Raw genomic sequence first — 22,287 nt, 5'->3', positions numbered from 1 at the left:
AAGCTATCAAATACGGCGCATTTCTCGGCTTTAAAAAAAAAGCGCTATGCGTCGCCAGGTGTTTCATCGGATTCGAGGTGTTACCTCCTTTGACAGTGTCACAGTATCCGCTTAAAGCACTTGTTGCAGGCTGCTGAGTTTGCATATTTTGCTGTGAAGTACAGCCAGACTTTTGACTGCTTCGCCTTGGGCATTTTTAATCTGTAGCTCTGCTCTAAAAGAACTTACGTACCTGGCCCCGCCTACTATCCTCGGAAACGTAAAATGATTGGCTAGAATCTAAAGTGTATCACAGCTCAGGAAAAAAAAGCACCGAAATAAAACACCGAAATGTGCGCTGCTTTTCGGTCTGGTTACTACCGTTTATGTCAGAACCGGTGCCATCATGGCACCGGACACCGGTACCCATCCCTAATATTAAGGCATAATGTCAAGAAAATATTGTATTTTCTTGATGAAAAGCTCTTGTCAAAGGTGTAAAAAGTGACTGTATTGGTTCTGATGCTTGCAAGTGTAAAATATAATCAGGAGACTGGCTTACCTGGGTTTTCTGGGTCCAGTGGGTAGAAGTAGTTGTTGGGCAGTGACACTGGTGGCTCTCCTTTCATTCCCCAGGATAAGTGTTTGAGTTTCTTCAGGCTTAGCAGCAGGTTGTGGAAGATGAAAGAGGGCACTGGCTTCATCCTCTCAAGCCTTACACTTTCCTGCTGGTGGAACAGCAAGTACTCCAGGTTGACCAAGCGTGACACCCTGTTGATGAATGCCACAGTCTTTTTGCAGGACATCTGAATGTTGCAGACGCTGAGGTGAGTCAACCGCTCTGCTAGTTGCTGACTCTGACACTGCACCAGTAACGGCCCAACCCAGGTGACGTTTCGTACCCCAAGACTGGTCAGGTTGGGGAATTCACACAGGTTGTCTAAGTATTTCACCTTGTAATACCGCCGTTCCCTCACACAGACAATGGTGTTGAGCGATGGGAGGGACTTGCTGAGGATTTTCCAATCTCTGGGTCGTAAATCTCGCACTGTGGCACGGCTGACCCCACGGCACTGCACGGTGTCCCAGAATCCAGATGTGTAGCGGAAAAAGTTGGAGAGTCCTGCTGTATAATCCTTCCACAGGGACGGGTGGTCGATGAGATCTCTGAAGTGTCTGCAGCAGAGGCGGGCTGTGTGCTTCTCCTCAGTGTTCAAGTAGCTGAACACCAAAACCCAAACTTCAGGTGGCAGATATGGTAACTCCTGGACCTTCATGTTGACTGTTTGAGCCATTGCACCTCAATTCCTTACACAAATCCAACCAATGCAGAGGCTGCAGACCTACAATTAATAGTCCTTTGTCCCTGAGTAACTGATTCGCTGAAAGGTAGGAGAACCTGGAAAGGGAACAACAACAGTTTACAACTCAGGCTAAACAAAAAAATGACCAAGACCTCACTTAAGCTCTTTTTTTTATGTAAAAGGAATAACTATCCCAACATCCTTGTGGGTTGCCATGTGAATTTAAAGAAGCTTGTTGAGGTGAAATTTGCTTGTACCTGTGAGTCACTGAAAACAAGGCCTCCTTGTATTTATCTCCAAACAAATAAATTAATCTCTGACTCAGTCTGGCTTCATGAAACGTGGATATAAAAAGTCATATTATTATTACAATCCTAGATTATTTTCACAAAGTATTTCATGCACATGTTAATTCTCTACAGCCAGCCAAAAAGAAACAAATGAAGGATAATCTGAGATGTATTTTAACAGAAAAACCACTTTCCCTCCCAAAATTACTTAAAATAGGTCAGTAAAGATCTATAAATACTTTATATGCTTAAAAACAGCATTGCAGTACATCTAACCAGCAGAGATGCTACAACAGGTAAAGTTAAACTACACAGCAAATTATAGTTTGTTGTAGAGAATAATCCTTACCTTGCAGGAGTTTCTGAAAAGTTCAAATCCAGTAAGAAGCAGATGCAGAAGCTCTTCCAGCCTACACACACACTGGGCCAAAGCAGAGTGACTCTCCCTGGTCTGTGACCCTTAAAAAACTTGCTGGTACTTAGTTAACATATGACTTTGTCAATATATAGAATCCCTGTATATCCTCTTATTTGTCTGCTGTTGACATCATCATTCAAGTGGGGTGTGCTTGAGGCTTAAGCTCATCACTCCATTGTTGTGTTCCAGACTGCTTGATCACATCACTTACATGTCTCCACACCCCACTCACTGTTTCATGTCCTTTCTCTTTCTCATATGTAACTGAAAGCTCACTATGACATATTGCTGTTGCATGTGTTCATACAGAATTTCTGTGTAAAACGACTTAACTAGCACACTTAGCAAACACCAGTCACACTGAGCCACACATTTGTCCCTTTTTCTTAGCTAAATATAAATCAAAGTAAAGAATATTTTCAATGTTTCATTTAAAAGAGTTTATTTCAAGCTTGTATTAATGGAATGTTCTACAGCACCAAAGGTTTTGTAATAGTTAGCAGATCTTATCTGCAGTCCATCACTGTATATCTGCTAACTCAGAGGCCTGCAAACTTTAACATTAAAAAAAAAAAAATCTGTTTTTAGCACAATTTATTTTTTCAGCAGCCTAAAATCTGCATGGAGCCACATAAAAGTGTGACTACTCTGCAGTAGGTTATTTGTTTATGCACTTTAACTCTATCCATGATCACTTACACAAACAGTCCAGTTAAAGTAAGAACTGATCTAATCTTTAGATGATGAATTTCTTCCAAATCCTTTTGTAGCAGCTAGAGCGGGGGTGTCCAACTAGATTCCCAGAGAGTTACTGTCCTGCAGCTTTTAGATCCATCCCTACTCCAACACAGCTGAATCAGATGTGCTTCAGCGTGCCATCAAGTTTGGCAAAGGCTTGATAACGAGGTAGCATTTGATTCAGGTGTGTAGCTCTCGAGGACTGCAAAACGCTACACACTGTTCTACAAATTAAAGGACAGAAGTGCATGTGAGAAAACCAACTTTAATCTGCCAATTTTTGGACAGACAATAAAGTCTGTCCAAGGATGACCAGCAACAGCTGACATGACCTATTCATCCCAACAGTTCCAGGAACGACCCCCCACCCCTCTGTAACACAGGCCATAAACAGACACACAAAGATACTTCTTACATAAACAACAGAGTGTCACACTAGCAGAATAACCTAAACTAAGTAAAATAATGTGAATGATCATGATCACAATTATCTGGCTAATATATTGATCTGAACAACAACAATCTATTTAGATTTATTTTCAAAGATTTTATTTCTGAACCTTATAGAATGTAATTCAATAACCCCGGGGTGATGCAGAGTGCACAACAGCTGCATGAAATAAAATAAATGAATGGATGAGAAATCTGAAGTTATAGGTGCAGATTGCAGAGGCAATTCCTCTCTACATGCAACTAGCTGATGAGGTTTCTCTTCTTTGCACCAGTTTAGAGATGATGGGCAAACACGTGTTTGTTGCTTTGTTGCCAGAGCAGCACCCACTTTCTAAAGTCCCCCCCCCCCCCCCCCCCCCAAAAAAAAAGCCTTTAACTGCTTTGGTTAAACACATTCTAAATTACAGAAACATTTGAGTTTAGAATGTTTTTGTGAAGAAGAGATAAAAAAAAAAGAAGTTTTTCACTGAGGGAAAAGCACAAAATGTCATGTTTAGTTAAAAAACTTTTTTTTTCATGTAAATTGAAAAGCATATTGAAGGGAATTTTGCATTATCAAGCAAGTGTAGAAGTACGTGAACAAATAATCAAAAAATAACACTTAGTACAAAGTAGCTGCTACAAAGTAGCTGCTACAAAGTAGCTGCTACAAAGTAGCTGCTACAAAGTAGCTGCTACAAAGTAGCTGCTACAAAGTAGCTGCTACAAAGTAGCTGCTACAAAGTAGCTGCTACAAAGTAGCGACCCATATGGTGAAAGTTACTCAAGGGCCTGTGTGAATAATAATGAGGCCTAATTTTGAGAAATAAAACTCCAAAAATGGCTATTGATTACCTTATATACCCTCTACAAATGCCTTTCTCCTTGAATCTGCAGCATCTAAGTTCCAATGACCAGTTTTGTTTACATGCAGTTTATCACTAATGCTTACAGAAAATGTACAAAATGAGCAGTGGTGGTCGACCAAGCTAGAAAGTGAATAAAGAGGTGAGAGAACAGCAAAAAAGTGGTAAATAAGACAAAAAAAAATCTAATTATAATACACTGTATCTGTGTATACATATTTCCTTGAATTTTTTTGACAGTAGTGTAACCCAACTGAAACTGGGTCCAGCTGAAACTGAGGAAAATCTCCAGCTCTCTGTGGACTCTTTCTATAAAGAGTGCGTCCAGCAAATTTAAATGACTTATTTAATAGGTCTGGGGAGGATTCGATTGGGTTTTGCAGAAATAACAAGTTGTTAATAATCTGAACTCTTTTCAATACAACCTGAAGTTCTACAAGCTACATCTTTATTAATATCGATGTATTATTAGTTTTTTAACTACAGTACAATTTGCTCAACCAAACCCAATTTTATTTAGTATTTGTGATATTATTTTTACACAGAGCATTTGTGTTGCACAAAGAGATGTGATATAGGACTGCACTTTTTATTTTCTGTAACTGTTTAAAAAGCGGACAGGTGCTACAGCTTTCGTTGCAGAAATAAGAAAACATATTTTCCAAAGGTGAGGTTGTCATTTTGTGGTCACTGTTTTGACCACACTCCTGCTGTTTAACAGATGACAGTAATTTGCAGTCATTTAAGCTTCTGGAAAAGTCAAAGTGTTTCCCTGGATGCACGAGAATTGCTCTTTATTTTCTGAAATGGAAAATAAAACAGATGATCAAATACGATATGAGTTATGTGACATGTTATAGCATGAGCATGCATGGTTGAAAGTGGAACCAGGTTACTAGTTTAGTGATGATGTGACTGCTGATATAAGAAACAGGATGAATTGTGCACAGGGTTGTACTCTCTGCTCAGATTCAGCCAAATGCTGCAAAACTGGACCTTCACAGACAAAATGATAAAGGGTAGCTCATGCTTTCAATGAGGTTTCAAGGCTTTTCATCCAAATATTAAAAACAATTGTTATTTTGTTAAATTTACAACTCTTGATGAAAATGCACAACCCCCCAAAATTGTCATAACACGACTGGAGCAAATGATTAAAAAATAAGCACACCGAATTCACACCATGATATTCTATTACATCATTATAACCACATCTAATGTTTTACTTCAAAAACACGGAAGCATCTTCTTGTTGCCTTTGTTCTCATTCCCTTTTTGTGAACAAAGGCATTCTAAAAATAACTGACCTGTTATAAAAATCGTTTTACCTCCTCACAGTATTTCTAAATATTCAACCAGTTGATTCTGAAATGTTTACATCCCAGTATTGTTTTAGTCCTGTGTCCTTACTCCCCCCAAACACAGTCACATACTCAAAAAACTTAACTTTGCTGCATCATATTTTTGATCAGTTGACAGCTCCCTGATTGGCCTCTGCAAAGATTGACTTGGTCATGCTTGGCCTTGACAGTCTCTGTAAAAGCGCCCCAGCTCCAGCTGCTCTAGTTGTTGTAGCTCAGTGATGCTGAAGTGGTCTCTTACTGGTTCACTACGGTAAAATCAATGGGAAGGGGACAGAAAACAGTTTGGTTGTATTCAAGAAGTGAGCACAATAAAATGTAAAATATGCAGATTAGGAGGAATAAAGAAGCAATATAGTGCTTAAATAACTAACGGTAAATCAGAAAAGTGCTCAGAGAAGTCACAGAAAAATTCTTTAGCCCCATTTTTGCTGGCACCCTGTATTTGGAATGTAGACACTATAAAAGATGGATTATAACCATTATGACATGCTCCAGGGGTTTGTGACGTTCCATTATGAATTGTAGAAATTAGCATTTTTGCCATGTTGGTGTTTTATCTAACCAGATGTGATGAGTGAGAGAGTGGATTGTGAAATCACATGCTCAATGGAATAATGCTTCCATGATTTGAGTCTTTAAAAAACATTTTTTTTCAATTTCAAGTAAATCAACTATTCATTCTTAAGTGAGGAGATTTGATGCTTGGAATTCTTAACTATATGTCAGACAACTGCAGCGACTTGAAGTGTAAAACAAAATAAAATAAACAATGTTTACTTACCTACTGTCCAAGTGTCAAACTGTAAAACAGTATTGCATGATTGTACTTACAATTCTATATACACTTTGCCCAGATAATAATGATCATGAGCATCCTAGATCTCACCCATGGTTATTCGTACTACAAAATAATTAAACAATTGAATAAAAGTTCCTCACACGATGTGCTTAGGAATTAAAGTAATAAAATTACTTTTATTATCATTAAAAAAAAAACAGGCCACAGTAAAAATTAAACAGGAACTCGAGTTAGCAGAATTTTCTTTGTTATATTTATTTATTTTTTACAACTTATGTCCAAAAACTTGTAATAACTTCTTTTTTTTTTAAACACTGCATCAGCTTTTTATCCTCTCTCCTCTCTCAACGTTTCTTCAAATGCATATTAGAAAAATTACTATGGTTTAAAAGCTCAGTTTATTTTTCCACAACTTTTAACAGGATGTCATGATCATAGTGTATAGATAAAATGTTTAAAAAAAATTTTTTTTAAAGAAGAAGACGGTTTTCACCCAGTAGGGCAATAACTACAAAGACCAAAAATAAATTCATGTTCAAAAGAAAAACAAAAGCAAAACCTAAAAAAACCAAACACACACAAAAAAAGTAAAAACAAACACTATGCTTAAAAAGCATAATTGTGACCCTTAGAAAATGGGGTAATACATGAAGTGTTTATCATTGGTGTATTAGACAGTTTTGCTTTATAACATTAGAATAAAATAGTTAGCCAAAAAAGAGTTAAAATCCATGTACATGATAATAAATGCAGCTCACATTGCAACTCACAAGGTGAAAAAGTTTCATTATAATGTGGAACATATTTTGAATTAACACCAGGATATTGCACCACATACAGTTCAACAATTTGGTCACTAACTAACTTTAATGCCAATTTTGTAGGGGTTTTTTTTCCACTTGTTGGTAGTGGCTGAAGCAAAACGTATAGTGAGGTTGTGCTGGGAATGCCTGGCAGAGGCCCCAGTCTGCAAGATCTTCAATACATACCTCCAGCAGAGCTTCAACAGCATTCCGAGGGAGAGTGGGGACATTGAGTCCGAATGGACATGTTCTGCACCTCCACTGAGAAGCCGCTACACTGAGCTGTGGCCGCAAGGTGGTTGGTGCCTGTCATGGTGGCAACCCCCAAACCAAATGGCAAAATGGCAGACACCAGAGGTGAAGGGAGCCACCAGGCTGAAGAAGGAGTCCTATCGGGCTAGGTTAGTCTGTTGGCTTCTGTTGACTTCATCAGGTGGTGGCCTCCATCTCGCACTGGAACAGTTTGCAGCCGAGTGTGAAGCAGTGGGAAAGAGAATTAGCACCTCCAAATCTAAGGCCATGGTCCTCAGCCTGAAAAGGGTGGAGTGCCCACTCCGGGTCAAGGACGAGTTTCTCTCCCAAGTGGAAGAGTTCAAGTACCTTCGGGGGTCTTGTTCATGAGTGATGGGAGAAGGGAGCGGGAGATCCACAAACGGACTGGTGCTGCAGCTGCAGTGATGCAGTAGGGTAACACATCCAGCCTAAAAGAAACAAAACAACGAAGTACTGTACTTAAGCTCTCTGTAATACAGAACCTGTTTAGTTTTGACCAAAACTTCCCAGGGAAGTCTTGCACTCAACGTCAACTATTCAAGATTGTAATATCAAATAACTCCATTACAACATAGCTTTAGTCCTGATGCTGAGGAGATTACAATTTAAACAATTTACATTACAAAAACTGTTAAGACACAGTATGGTCTATAAATGTCTTGGAAATAGTTTTTCTGTTAGCCTCTGAACAGAACCATGGTGTAATTAATCAGTGTGAGTGATGACTTTCAACTTTAGTTTTATGTGTTTTAATGCAAAGTTTTGCATCAACTGTTTAGGATTAGGTTAGAACTTCTTTAACTTACAGAAGTCCAGTTGCTGTCTTTTTTCCAACCTCCTTAGACCACTATGACCTGGATAACTGAGAACCTACACACACCTTTCTTTACTTTTGCCACAATTTGTACACTCCATTTAGAAATAATTCTAATGCAAAGGGCTCTACTAGCATATTCAGGGACAACCCAAAAGATTTTTTTCAATATATAATACACTGTTAAACATTTTATTTATAGCTAGTAACAACTAAATGCCTCTTTGATTGTGCACTTTAATCTTGCTGTGGACCAATGAGACAAAAAGTTGATTTTGAACGGCTTGCAATTCAGTAAAAACAGGAATGATACTTAATATAACTTTTGCATATATTCAGAGACTCAAAAGAGCTACCGATTCATAACCCCTGAACTAGCTGCTTATAAAGTAAAAAAAATAAAATAAAATAAAATTATATATATACATATATATATATATATATATATATATATATATATATAAATATACATATATATATATATATATATATATATATATATATATATATATATATATATATATATATATATAAATGAAGTGGGGAAATGACTGCATCGTGGAAGCCAAAGCATTAAAAGGCAACCTATAATACCCCATGAAGTCAGTGCAAGTGGCATGGGGCATTTGGCTCACTGACATTCCTATATAATACCAACTCAGTCATATGGGTATTTAAGCATATCATTACCAACTTACAGAGTAGATATTGATGTGCGCCCAGTTAGTTTCTTGAGGACAGCTTTTTTTTCCTTCCCCAGACCAGACCTTGATAAATACGCTGCACTACAAAGCATCATCCTGATTCCACCAAGTACCAGCAGATGGCAGCACTAGATCATAAACATCTCAGACTATCCTTTTGAGTTAGTCGAAACTTAAAGTACTGCATGGGATACACAAAGGGCACTGGGGCCAACATCCAAATCTCCCATACCCAACTATTCAGAATAACTGATTCATTCATTTGTTTTTTGGCACTACCACAACCACATCTTTGAAATGCGCCGTCCAGTTTGCATTTATGCCAACATGTTAAGGAGTTTGTAGTTGGGCTGTATTTCTTTTTAAAAATCAGCGTGTTTAGACATGTCAGTTTAAACAGTTAAATCCCATAATTCTTGACGACACTGTTTAAGTGCTGTATTCATCTTTCCTGAACTGAACTGGCATACAAAATATATAATTGAATATTTAATATTTAAATTAATACAGGGACTTAAAAAAAAAACACACTCTTATTTGTGAGGAAAAATATTTGTAAATAATTTGTAATCCAGACTTGTGTGCCACAAAACAAGCACTTATTTAAACTTTGTAAACATTTTTCATATTTTAAGCCAATTTAATTGCATAATGTACATTTCTAAATCATCATTTCCTTTAACTCTAATCATAAGCAAACAGTCAAGTTTGATCTTTAACTGGGTAAAGCATTACTTGTCCAACTGAAGAAAATATCTCCCACACCATTATACCATCACTTGATCTGATGATACTAGTCAGGCTGGATACATCCTTCCATGTCCTGCAAAGCGAACTTTTTGAGGTCTGTGGCAGAGTGACTTCCTTGCCCTTTACAATATAATCCATTTCCAGATTTTAAGACCCATCCAAGTAAAACCTTTCCAAGGTGTACACCATGATAATGCAAATGTACGACCTGTTGCATAGTCCTCAACTTTACCTTTTATGCCCAATATGCCTCAGTGTAGATGTCTCAGCAGTTGTGCTACAGCCAAGTCATCACACTTTACTATACTGCATTAAGAATAACTGCCAGTGGATTAAGTATAAGAACACTTATCAGCTATTCAAACATCCTAAAAGCACTACTTTCCTAATTAAGAGAAGATCCCACCCTCAAACTAAACTTAACTTCAAGTAAACAGTCTAAAAATATCCACACATCATCTAGTTTTTAACAGAAGGCATGCATGCACTGTGATCTCATGATGCCCACTGGTACAGAGGCAGCTGTTCATTCGCTATATGAAGAATTATAAACATGTGAAGCCGGCACATGTTCCAAGCATATCTGAAATAGCTGCACATATGCATCTAATGCGTCATCTGTGACTTTGCATAACTCAGACTAAATATAAAATGAAAAGGATATCAATCATTAAACCACAAGAGCAAAGGTGTTTAAGCTCTTGATATTCTTTCAAGTACCAAACAATGTTACAGAACCAAACATCTGGGGAAAAAAAGGCATTGCTGTACTGAAAGTTTTTATGGAGATATTTTTTTAGGGAAGTAAACACACTGCAACTTCAGTTACATGTCATGTCCCTAGTTACAGGACTTTGAGTGTAATGATAAATCCCTAAAATGTTCTCTCATTTGTCCCATTAAGCAGTGCAAGGAGGGAAAAATGGATCTGCACAATGTCAATTGTAATTCACAAGTGCATATGATAAACAACACTCAGAAAACAAGGAATAATAAATAAACACTTAGCCACTTTATTAGGTACATCTATTTAGCTTCTCTTTACAAAAAAAAACAAAAAAAAAAAACTACCCACGTGGCAGCAACTGCAGGCTGGTCTAGGCATTTCAGAAAATGCTGATCTATTTATGGCTATCTCTTTTTCGTTATCCAAATTGTCAAACATTGAGATGCCCCGGCTCATCTCCATCCAAAAGTGGACTTAACGTCCAGCCTTTTTGTGGTTCAAGTGAATTGTGCTTAATTCTAATCAAAGTATAGTCAAGAGCAAACCTAATCAATATTATTAATGATAATGTAGTTTGAGTAATGAAATAATTTTGTTGCCTGACTTTTTCAACTCGATTCCAGAAGAATTGTTATGGCTACGGTACGTCCTTGACTTGCTGTGTAAGCAAGAGAGCACTGAGGAAAAGAAAGCGTGAGAATCTGACTTTACTCCATATTACTATATTATATAATATTACATATTATCATACTTGATATAGTGATTGACAAACAGTCAGAGACAGAATATTCAACAAGTGACTCACAGTGGTGAGAGGGGGTTGGACCGTCTAAAATATGACTTGGAGGCCACAAGTAAACCGCAAGCATGATGGAGTATCAAGAGCAAGACTGCGGACTGAAGGGGCTACAGTACATCAGTAGTCATGATGTTCAGTCTTACCAAATAAGATCATTTAAATTCTTAGGTTTAAATATCTGAAGTTTCTAAGAAGCTGAATTGTAGCATTTTGCAAGAATATACTGAAAAGTTTAAAACTAATATTTATTGTAATGATGAATGTTCTCTTTGAGGGGAACATGAATTAGCAATGTTGGTCAAAATCACGATATCAAAATAGTGCAAAGCTGTTAAAAGTTCATGTAATGTGCTATGGATGTTGATTGATGTTCAAGTAATAGGTTTGGAGTTTATAGTAGGTGCTGTGGACATTCCCCTTGAACTTGAACTGTATTTTACTTGGGACTTTAATGCAAGGGCAGGCTTCATGGATGATGTTGGAGTTGGATACTACTTTAATTATTAGGTTAGGATTTTCCTTATTTGAATGGAGTTCAAATAATTCCAAATGCAAGTTGAAATCATTAGGTAACTTTATTACGATAACAATGGTAAAATGCTTATTGAATTTTGCCAAAAACTTGATTTACATATAGTTAATGGCAGATTTGGGAAAGATCTGGGTACTGGAAAGAAAACGTAATGAAAGCGGTACTAATGAATATGGAATTATATCAATGTATTTTGGATAAATTAGTAAGGAGAAAGAAAAATTCAAAAATAATGGGGAATAAGGAATATTGCTTGTCCTGAAGAGTTTATTTCATTGGTTACCAAATTATTAAGTTGATATAATTCCTGTCTTCAACACCAATAAGTTGGACTATAGGGAAATAAAGGGTAAAGGTTTTAAGGCCTGTACAGATAATCATAGTATTACTACTTAGGTTTATTGGAAAATGTGTTACTTCAGTAATTAATGACTACTTATTTAACTGCAGTGGGTTTTCTGGGAGACGAGCAAGCTGGTTTTAGTGCAGGTTCCTCAATTGATCATATAGTTGTTTCTCATAATGTGAATTATATTTGAACTATAGGAAACAATTATACAATTTTTTGATTATTTGATTATGAAAAAGCTGCGGAATTAGTTGAAAGCGTCTGTTATAGAGAAAGTTAAACATTGCAGACATAAATTGGAGAATTTTTACAGTTGTGTATAATTTAAACCAAAATACCAAGTTGTGTGTGATGGCCTGAAATCAGTGTTGTTGTGACTGCAAGATCGGGGTTTGACAGGGTGAAAATTTATCAACTCTGCTCTGTAAAAATTTCTAAATGATTTTGCGTATACTAGTAGTAGAGATAACGGGCTGGGATGCGGGGCCTCCTTGCTGCTGCGGAGCCTGGGGCGGTCCGCTTGCCTCCACCCCGGGGGAAAGGGTAACATCTCCTGGGTCTAGGTGCCGCTTCCCCCTCCATGGGCGAGGGAACCTGGACCTGGGGTATAGAGTTTGTTTGTGTCTGTGTGTGCCTGTTTGTCTGTGTTTATATGTCAGGTCGGGTCTTACACTCCACCTCTCTGGGAACTCCCAGGCCCTCCAAGGGCCTATCTCCCCTCACCACACTCCCTGCCGGTAACTGATGCCCTCAGGGGTCGGTGCGTTGGTGGTTCTTGGTGTCCGGGGCTGGGCGCTCAGGTATGTACCAGCTCACTCCCGGTGACTACCTGGTGCCTGTTGCTCGGTCAGGCCTCTTCAGGGGCAAAGGGGGCCCTCGGGCCTCCGGCCTCTGGGCCTGCGGCTCGGTTCACTCTGGCACAGCTGGCTGCTGGCAGAGCCGGCGGGCACGCCACTGCAGCCCCCTCTGGTTTCTGCTCCGTGGCTACTGGGTGACCCCTCATCTGGGGCTCTCCTCAGCTCTTCCTAGGAGGGAGGCACGGATGCCCCTCCGGTGGTCCTCCTTGGGCTCTCGCACTCTGGGGCCTCTGGATGTCTGGGGCCTGGATCTCCTCCATGCCTGCTTCATGCCCTGGGGGATGGGGCTATGGCTCTCTACATCCTCTAGCACAGCGGTCCCCAACCCCCGGGCCTCGGACCGGTACCGGTCCGCGAGAGTTGAGGCTCAGGTGTGAAATGTATAGTTTTCAGGGTTTTTATCTGTTTTCAGCGTTATTTTGTTATTGTTTTTATCGGTTTTCCTTGGTCTTTTCACGTGTGTTATGAATAAATTTTCTTTTTTTCGGTACCGGTACTAGTTTTACTTTGTTGTATTTATCCGCGACACCTTAAAGGCCGGTCCTCGAAAATATTGTCGGGCATAAACCGGTCCGTGGTGCAAAAAAGGTTGGGGACCGCTGCTTTAACAGACCATTACATGGGGAAACCTTGTAACAACTGAAAATATAATAAAATAAATAATAAAAACAAAGGTTGATCAAATGGACCAATACGGCAAGGCCATGATGATCCATTTGGCAAAGTAAATCCATTGGGTATCCTTGTTGGTCTTCAGACAACAATTCTGACAGCTAAAGAACCAAATGGGACAGGCAAAAAAAAAAAAAAAAAAAGGGATAACGGGCTATCATTTCTGGCTGAGAAATGAGTGATGACAATGTTGAGGTCTAAGACTTTGTGCTTCTGTACACAGATGATACTGTAGAATTGTTAGAATGAAAAAAATTTAAAAAAGAACTTCAGAAGGCTTATTTAGTAGAAAGATAGTGTTGACTGGAGACTGTGTGTAAGCCCCAATAAAAGTAAAATAATTTTTGTAAGAGGCAAAGTAAAAACATTCTGTAACTTTAAATTTGCAAACTCTGTATTACAAATAGTGGATGTTAACATTTAATTAGAATAATCACTTGAAAAGTTCAGAAAGCTCTCTATAGTTTATTAACTAAAGATAGATATAGTTACAGTTGGTTGACCAGATAGATGGTCTTACATGTATTGTTGTATGGGTCATAGATGTGCGGCCATGAAGACATTTTATCTATTGATGCTTTCCATGTTAAATATTTTCTCCAGTTAAATAAAATCGCTGCAAATTGTGCTCTACATTAACAATTTGATAGATTTAAGTTGATAAAGTAAGAATGTAGGATGATTGGTTTCTGGTGTAGATTATAGAATGAAAATAGAAAGAAATTCTCTCTTGTGTTTACTTTTCTGAAAAATCAACTCATGTTAGCCAGGTAGTGTAAGCTGGCTAGCAAATATAATAAAATTCAAATATAGTTAAAGTTACCAATAACATAAAATTGCACAACAAGTGAAGTTTACTCTAAACTTGCCGTGTAAAGCGTGCATCCTGAACATTGTTCTTCCGTTGCATTAAATTTGGCATTATGTTTCTGAGCACTGTGGTTAAAAAGCAAACAATGGAATAATAAAAGTGGAACAACCATTTACCATGTATAAAATCCATCAATAAGCCTTTCAATATTTTTGGTAATGTTTTTAGGGCCTACATTAGACCCTCAATTATAGAATGTTTAGGGGAATTATTCAAAATTACTTTAACATAATTTTAGAAAGCACCATATTTTTCCTCAATAGAAATAGAAATTCCTATTTTAAATTATAGTTATTTTTAATTTCTTTGGACTAAAACAGAATGAGAAAACACTGCTTTGTCACATATGCTTTATACAGTTATCAAAAATTTGTATTTTATTTTGTAAGGTACACAAAAGCTACTTTGAGTAAGGAGCTTTAACAGAGGTGTACCTTGTCAATTAGACTTACACAGAACAAAAAAAAAAAAACCCTAAAAAAACCCTAACTCTCCAGGGACAATTGTAGTAAGATTATGCTTTTTAGAATTAGAAATATAAATATCCTCCAGTGACTTTGTCTTTAAATTAAACTGCTAAAGGTTCCTCACTGCCCCCCCAAAAGTGAACTTGGTCCTTGAATAAATCCAAAATTTCAAAAGGCTCTCAGAATTCTAAGCGCAGTGTTTCAGTTGGTGATTTGGTTCATACCTTGAATTTATTATTCTAGCCTCCCCACTGGTTCTGTCTGGTTTCGGTGTTAATGTGTTTGTGCTCCTGTATTATCTTGTCTTTTCTCGTTTCAAGTGGTCTCTCAAGTCTCAATGCCTGTTTTACTTTAGGTTTCTGTTGTGTTGCTTTGCAGTCCTGTTTTCCCTCCTTTGTGATTGTCTGCCATGCCCTGATTGTCTTCACCTGCGCATAATTAGCATAATTACTCTCACCTTGTCAGTTGTTTCACCTTTCTGCGCCAGGTATCTCAGTATGCAATCAGTCTCCTGAGTATTTATAGCTCTGTCTTCCCCTTTAGCTGATCTGATGGTCTGGCTTCTTTCTTGCTAGTTGCTTTAACCTAGTTTAACTTTTATGTTGTATTACTTGCATGTAGCTTTTTTGTTTCTAGTAAGGTTTCTTTGCACTGTAAGCTTTCACCACTTTGCATTGAGAAGTTACAATAAAAAAAGAAGAAGCTTGGAATAAAATCTAAAAACATTAAAAATTCAGCTCCTTTCTTGACAAATTTTTGTGAACACTAAATAATAATAATACTATTCCTAAGTATTTATGCCTGCTTATAAAAGAGATTATTTTGACACCTAAAATTGTAAATGATGCTCATTTCATTTTGGAAAAAAAAACAAACTACATTGATGCCCAAAATATGCTTCTTCTTTTGGCTCCTCCCTTTAGAGGTAAATAATCTGCCTCCATCTCACTCAGTCCCTAGCATCTTCTTCTGTCACACTAACGCCCTGCATGTCTTCCTTCACAGCATCCCTAAACATCATCTGAGATCATATTCTTTTTATCCTGCCTGGAAGCTCTGTGTTTCCCATTTCTTTGTCCGATACATCCGCTATCCCTCCCTTACACATGTCCAAACCATCTAATTTTGAATTGAAGAAAAAAGGTTAGTCCCTGAATTAATTTTTGCTATTCAGCATGCACGTGATTAAGATCAACTCAGAAAAATGGCTCTAAACTGGCTGGGTAAGTTGCCTAGTAAATCCAAGGTCAGTAGTTTGATCCCTAAATCCTGCAGTCCACATCCAAAAGTGTCCTTTGGCAATATTCTTACACCCAGTGTTGGTGAAAGGAATATAATAAATGACTGCTTGATTCTCTGCATGAATGAGCAAATGTGGCTTGTGGTGTGAAAGTGCTTTGGGTGTTCAGTAAGGACTAAAGTACTATATAATATTCTATGACTTTTATAAATACAATTCATTGAAAGCAAATTCCCCATCAATACTTCCCTCTTCCAGCAGTTGTGCTTGAATTTTGTGCCATTTTTGGGGAGGTGTGCTGCATATTAGCTATTTATATGGATACATACCATATGGTGCTACCGGATTCTGTGTCCAGTGTTAGGCTGTGTATTCTATTATTCTGTCTTTGTGGGTTTGTGTGAAAATAAACAAATCAAAGGCGCTAAAATAGTCCAGCACAGACTGCTTATGCAAGGCAATGGCTAAGGGCCAAATACTGTTTGTTATCCTTTCTGCGCGATGGCCTGCACTGAGAGAGGCGCTTTTCCTGCCCTCTGACCAATCATTTCAAACAAAAACACGCGGCCGAAGGGGGCGGTGCAGTTTCTGCACACACACACACACACACTGATCTGGCGCGGTCATAAAGGGAAAGTACACTGCCTGCATTAGCTGAATCAAAGGTAACTGTCAAATTTTATTTACAATGGTTACTAACCTGTGTCTATTCGGGTCATCATTCATCAAATTCCCTTAATGTTAATTGTTTATAAAGGCTAAAATACCGGAAACAATAATTATTATGATAAATGTTTAGGGTTGTAGACTTGACAGAGCTTAGAAACGTATTTTGAGCTCTTCGTGAACTGCATTTGCTTGGCAGAATAGATTTCTAAATGTAATAACCAGCCGTATGCATGTTCTGTGGAGTATTTTTAAATATAACCCTAAATTTGACTTGACGCATAATTAGTACGTCTTACTGCGGATCAAGAATCAAAGAATACTGACGTCCGGAGTAAAATGGTGCGACGGGCAGTCAGAGCAACAGGTGATCTGCGTTCCCGGGCAGAAACGTGATTGACAGCTGTTTTAGCCAATCGGCTGCCTGAGGAATGAGGGCACGGGCCAATTGCGCGGTCCCGCAGTGTCAGTATGGGCGTTGTTCCAGGCTGGGCGCACACACAGCGGCAGTGTCATCAGCGGTAGAGCCATACGGGACACTGAGGACAGACGGACATGGTGTGTCAGTTTCTGGCGAAGGCTTTGCTGCTGTCTTTGCGGAAATAAGAGAGGAAAATATACCGTGAGCTGAATTTCAGACGCTGTAGATGCAGAAGACGACCGCGTTTCTGTCCAGAGAGATTAGCTGTATTATCTTATCGTCATATGAAGGGTAGGTGACACATTTTTTTTTTCTAGAAATAAAAACGTATTTTCTTTTCCTTAGATTTAAAGACCTTACCACTGCAAAATTAGTGGAGAATCATATCGTGATAAAGGGAAGTATTAAAATGCAATTAGGGATCGAGTATAATACATAAATACCGTGTAATGAAACATGAGTTGAGGTAATTTGAACTTAAGTACCCCTTTGAGCTCCATTATGAGGGACTTCAGCCAGTATGCAATGTAGTAATTAAAAGTTATCATCTTTAATTCACTTTATATAATAATGCTTTGACTCTGATACACCGCAAATGAACGTAATAATAAATATAAGCCTATATCTATACATCTTAAAAGCCACATTGTCATTCAGTGAGTAGGCACTTATGGATAGTGAGGGTGAAATAAAAAGTGGATTTGCATATTTATTATGTAAGAAAGTATTTAATGTTAAAATAAATTGGTAGACCATGACTAAGCATGGTCACAGTTTCAGTGTCACCATAATAAAAATAAATAATGAAGTATATTCTTTTTAATGCTGATTGTGAATGTTTTATTGATAGCTTGAATACTAATAGTTTGGTAGCATTCTTACTATGTAAAGCAAATGATATAGTCTTTTATATTCTCATATTCAAGGTTTGCATTTTGCTTGTTTTTGTTGTTTCCATTTGTCATTTGTTGGGGTTTTTATGGCCACTTGGGGGCAGCTGAACTGAAAGCACTAGCTGACCTTTGCACATTCAGTAAGCATTGATCAGCATTGACATCAGCTGGAGTCAGTCCAACTGACAAATACACAAGTGTAGTGCGTTAGCTTTTATCTTTGTTTTAGCCTTGACAAAATATTTTCCAGTTTTGTTTGCTAGAAGTCACTATGTTCAGCATTGTCCAGTATTCTGAAACTGGAAACGGGTATACCAGTGCTTAACCTGCTGGCTAAAAAAGTAATTATAAGCTTTAAGTTAAGCTCAGCTAAGGTTAGACAGTTTGTGTGTTTTTTTTCTGTAATATTTGCCTCTTGAGCAGGAAAACTATCCCATTAAGGACATTTGAGCCATTGTGGGTTTTTTGTTTTGTTTTTGTTTGTTTGTTTTTTCTTTTCTTTTTCAGTTAGTGGTCCAACTTGGGAAAAGTATTCTTCTTCTGACTTTGGTGCATTCCAGTTTAAAGATGTGTTGGATTTTATTGCTTGATTTTTATTTTTTAACTTTTAAATGTATTTATTTTTTGTACCTCGGAACTCGTGAACCAAAGTTCACCATATGTTGACCCCAAGTGAATTTACTATAATAAAATCCTATCTTTGTCCCCCGCCCGCCTAGTTCAGTACGTGTAGGAGTTCTGCTGAAACAGGCTGACTTGGTTTGATATGATCAGTAATAGGTGACTTAAATTAACCAATAAATAGAATTTGTTATGTAACTTACACCATTCAGTTTGTTGACTTTTTGACTCTTGTTTATTACTAAGTGACTAGATTGTTATATTACTGACTGAGCAGTAATGTCTTTGAACCTGAGAATCCTGGGAAATCTGATGTAATCTTTGTTCCATCCATGTGCTTTCAGGTACTTGCCATCATTTTGGAATCTAAACAGCTCTTTGGACATCTGTTGGACAGTTGGCTCAATCCTTCCAAATTCACCTGCCTTTCCCCATGAGAAAAGATGGGGAATGGATTTTCGGAACAACCTAGCTGTATCTCAAACATCCCGTTCTTCCAGTCTTTCCACATTGCCATCCTTGGACTAGACTCTGCTGGAAAGACCACTGTCTTGTATAGACTGCAGTTCAATGAGTTTGTAAACACTGTTCCCACCAAAGGTTTCAATGCAGAGAAAGTCAGAGTGCCACTGGGAGGCCACAAGACTGTGACTTTCCACTTCTGGGATGTGGGTGGTCAGGAGAAGCTGCGCCCCCTGTGGAAGTCATACACGAGATGCACAGATGGCATCATATTCGTGGTGGACTCTGTGGATGCAGAGCGCATGGAAGAGGCCAAAACAGAGCTCCATAAAATCGCCAAGAGCTCTGAGAACCAGGGAGTTCCCCTGCTCGTGGTCGCCAACAAACAGGACTTGAGGCACTCTCTAGGATTGGCTGAAATTGAGAAACTGCTGGCTTTGAAAGAACTGGGCCCTGCTACACCCTGGCATCTGCAGCCAGCCTGCGCCATCATAGGAGAAGGACTCAGGGATGGCCTGGACAAACTCCATGAGATGATACTGAAAAGGAGAAAAATGCTTCGGCAGCAAAGAAAAAAGAGATAAACTTTTCATGAGATAGACGTTCCTGTTGTTTCGTATGAAGGAAACCTAAAAAAAGGAATTTGTCCTGTTAAGCTTCAGGTTCAAATTCAGTATGCTGAGTTTTATCAGTCGAAACTGAGCTTTAGGATTCCCGGTCTATGTTTATGGTCTTATGTTTATGCTGTTGATCAAGAAATGCACATAAAGGAATGCAGTATGAAGATGAGAAAGTTTCAGATATGTGTGGATATGTTATAAAGAATTTATATGGATTGCAAAGTATTGAGGGTTTGGGGTCTGGAAGGGCGATAGAAGTTGTTTTAAGGATGTCTGTTCCAAACAATATAACCAAAAATAATTTAAGAAAAGACTTGGCCTAGATGAAGGGTTATTTGGTGAACGGCTGAACAATGATTTATTTTACTATTTCATGTGTTGTTCTGACTTGTTTTGTTGTTTTGATTTTGTTTTGGTTTTTTTACACTGGACTTTGTGAAAGAAAAGTATTATGTTTTTGTTGTATTATTATTATGCGCGTGCTTGCTGTCTTATATCGCTCTTTTTTTTCAAAGCACTTTAGGTTATCACTTCCTATGGAGTTTTTAAAAAGATAAAGTTATGTCAGATTTTACAGAAACGTGTACAGCAAATGCTACTGAACAGTAGTTGGTCCACATTGGCCTCATTGTCTTTAGACTGGTTATGCAATATGTTTTATTGAATAAAACATGTAGAGCAATATTGACTGCGATATAGTGGCTATTATTTAAGAGTTAATATTTAAACAGCAGCCACATAAAGGCTCATTTATTCAAATAATAGCAACACTAAGCTCCAGAAAAAGATTATTAGCAGTTTGTTAAAAACATCTCCCAACAAGGCATTAAAGCATTCAAGAGCTGCTGACTAGCTGATGTTACAAGTCTAGTGTTTGCATGTGATAAGGAGTGTTTCCAAAATGCATGCTCAGCCAACCTGACCTCTAATTGTCACGTTCTTGTTGGGTTTCATTTTACGCAGCCTGCACACTAATTGTGTGGAACAGGAACACACCCAAAGGTTGAAGTTCCATTTATAAGATTGTGTCCCGGGAAACTCAGACATGTCTTATCATAGCCTGTATTTCCCTACAGATTGTCAGTTTCAGTGTTTTCTAATGAGCTAACAACACACAGAAGTCAACCCTTCTGTAAAACTGACAGTAAAATCGCATTAACATCTTGGCCCCAAATTTGTCATCAAAAACACAAACCAAATCTCTTTAGTGGAAAAAAAAGAAGTTTGAATGTGTTTTTGCTTTTGCCTACTTCAGTGCAGTGGGATAAAGAGTGCACTGATGCGTTACTGCTCAGACATGTTGTCCTCAGAGCTTGAAAATGTTGTCAGGGCAGTCTGGAGGCCTGACCCAGTACAACAGGCTGGGGAAGGAGACTGTGAAGCCAGGGGCATTACTGAGTAATTTTGGACTGGGTTGGCGAGGATATTTTGTCCACTGCATTAATGCCATTTGTTCTCTCATTCCTTTGAAACAATTAATGACTGTAAGCCCAGCAGGCCAGTGTAGAAGCAGCTGGCTTTCTAAAATAGCTGTGTGATGCAGATTGGTAGTTTGCACTCCGCTCTGACTAAATCACCAAGTTTCCTCACCACATAAATATCTGTTCCAATTAAATGTCATAATTATAACCTCAATGTGGGATTTTGGTGCTGTTTCCCAGGGGGCCTGTCACATATAGAAGGATAAGCTTATGTCCTTAGTGTGGGATTTTACACATTTGTATGACTGAAAGGCAACAGCAGGAAGTAAATGAAGGAATACTTTCAGTAGGTTTCAGTATTTAAAGGCAGAGGGGAACAGGAACTAATGGGAAGACGGCGAGGAGGAATAAATGCAACAATGGTACACAGTGTTTTGGTTACATTGTTGTCAGGTTGCCAGAATGACTCATTTTTGTCAAATGATGAAGCATGTTTTTGTATTTAGAAGCCCAGGTGCCTCTTGTTTGCCAAGGAAGGAAACTCAAAGGGGCACAGACATTTTCACACTTTTCCTGATTCCACTTCCCTCTCTCTGCAAGCAAGCCACGTCAGCTTTCTGTGTGTGCGCAAGTCAATTTTACGTGTCCTATCTTGTTTTGTCTTGTTTTGTTCCTCAGGTCATTTCTACTGAAGCACTCACCAGAGAATTCTAATAATTACTGGTTCTACACCAAGTTGCGTATCAGTTTTTGGGACACAGTTTAAATGTCCATAAGCACATGTTGACTCTGGTAAGGATAAATATGGTGGTTATATACATAATTTTTTTAATTACTTTTTGGATGAACCAATGGGCTCACTCTGTCCTGTTCTTTATCCATTCTTATTCCTGTACACTCAGCAAAAAAGTATCTGACTGTATCTTTATCAGTATAAAGTCTTGTGAATGGCATTCTACACAGGCAGTACTTAAGTGAAAACAGTTTGAGATCATTTGAACTTTGTGATATGACTTGTTATCCTGCTGATAGCAGCCATCAGAAGATTGGTACACTGCGGTCTTGACGCGACAGAAAATGTCAGCAACACTCAGTGTCTGTTAAGTATTGTTTAAACAATACGGCCTGCCTAAGA

At 38.2% G+C, this 22,287-nt stretch overlaps 2 protein-coding genes across 2 annotated transcripts; one reads left to right on the top strand and one right to left on the bottom strand.

The window, feature by feature from the left end:
- Window positions 1-419: 419 nt before the first annotated feature.
- LOC146508820 (uncharacterized) lies at window positions 420-3,281 on the bottom strand. The gene has a single exon (XM_085176478.1). It carries the CDS (start codon window positions 1,272-1,274, stop codon window positions 525-527), a length of 750 nt encoding a protein of 249 aa, XP_085032604.1. The 5' UTR covers window positions 1,275-3,281; the 3' UTR covers window positions 420-524.
- Window positions 3,282-16,657: 13,376 nt separating this feature from the next.
- On the top strand, window positions 16,658-20,413 carry arl4aa (ADP-ribosylation factor-like 4aa). Its single transcript, XM_085177825.1, has one exon. The coding sequence runs from the start codon at window positions 19,093-19,095 to the stop codon at window positions 19,693-19,695; it is 603 nt and encodes a 200-aa protein (XP_085033951.1). The 5' UTR covers window positions 16,658-19,092; the 3' UTR covers window positions 19,696-20,413.
- Window positions 20,414-22,287: the final 1,874 nt, after the last annotated feature.

The sequence above is a fragment of the Neolamprologus multifasciatus genome, chromosome 11 (assembly GCF_963576455.1).
Source record: "Neolamprologus multifasciatus chromosome 11, fNeoMul1.2, whole genome shotgun sequence".
NCBI classification, from domain to species: Eukaryota; Metazoa; Chordata; class Actinopteri; order Cichliformes; family Cichlidae; genus Neolamprologus; species Neolamprologus multifasciatus.
The sequence above is the reverse complement of the archived record's forward strand: the minus strand, read 5'-3'. Positions and strand labels throughout refer to the sequence as shown.

Bases quoted from the DNA above. Each gene is read 5' to 3' on its own strand.
- LOC146508820 (XM_085176478.1), bottom strand. From the start codon at position 1,274: ATGGCTCAAACAGTCAACATGAAGGTCCAGGAGTTACCATATCTGCCA.
- arl4aa (XM_085177825.1), top strand. From the start codon at position 19,093: ATGGGGAATGGATTTTCGGAACAACCTAGCTGTATCTCAAACATCCCG.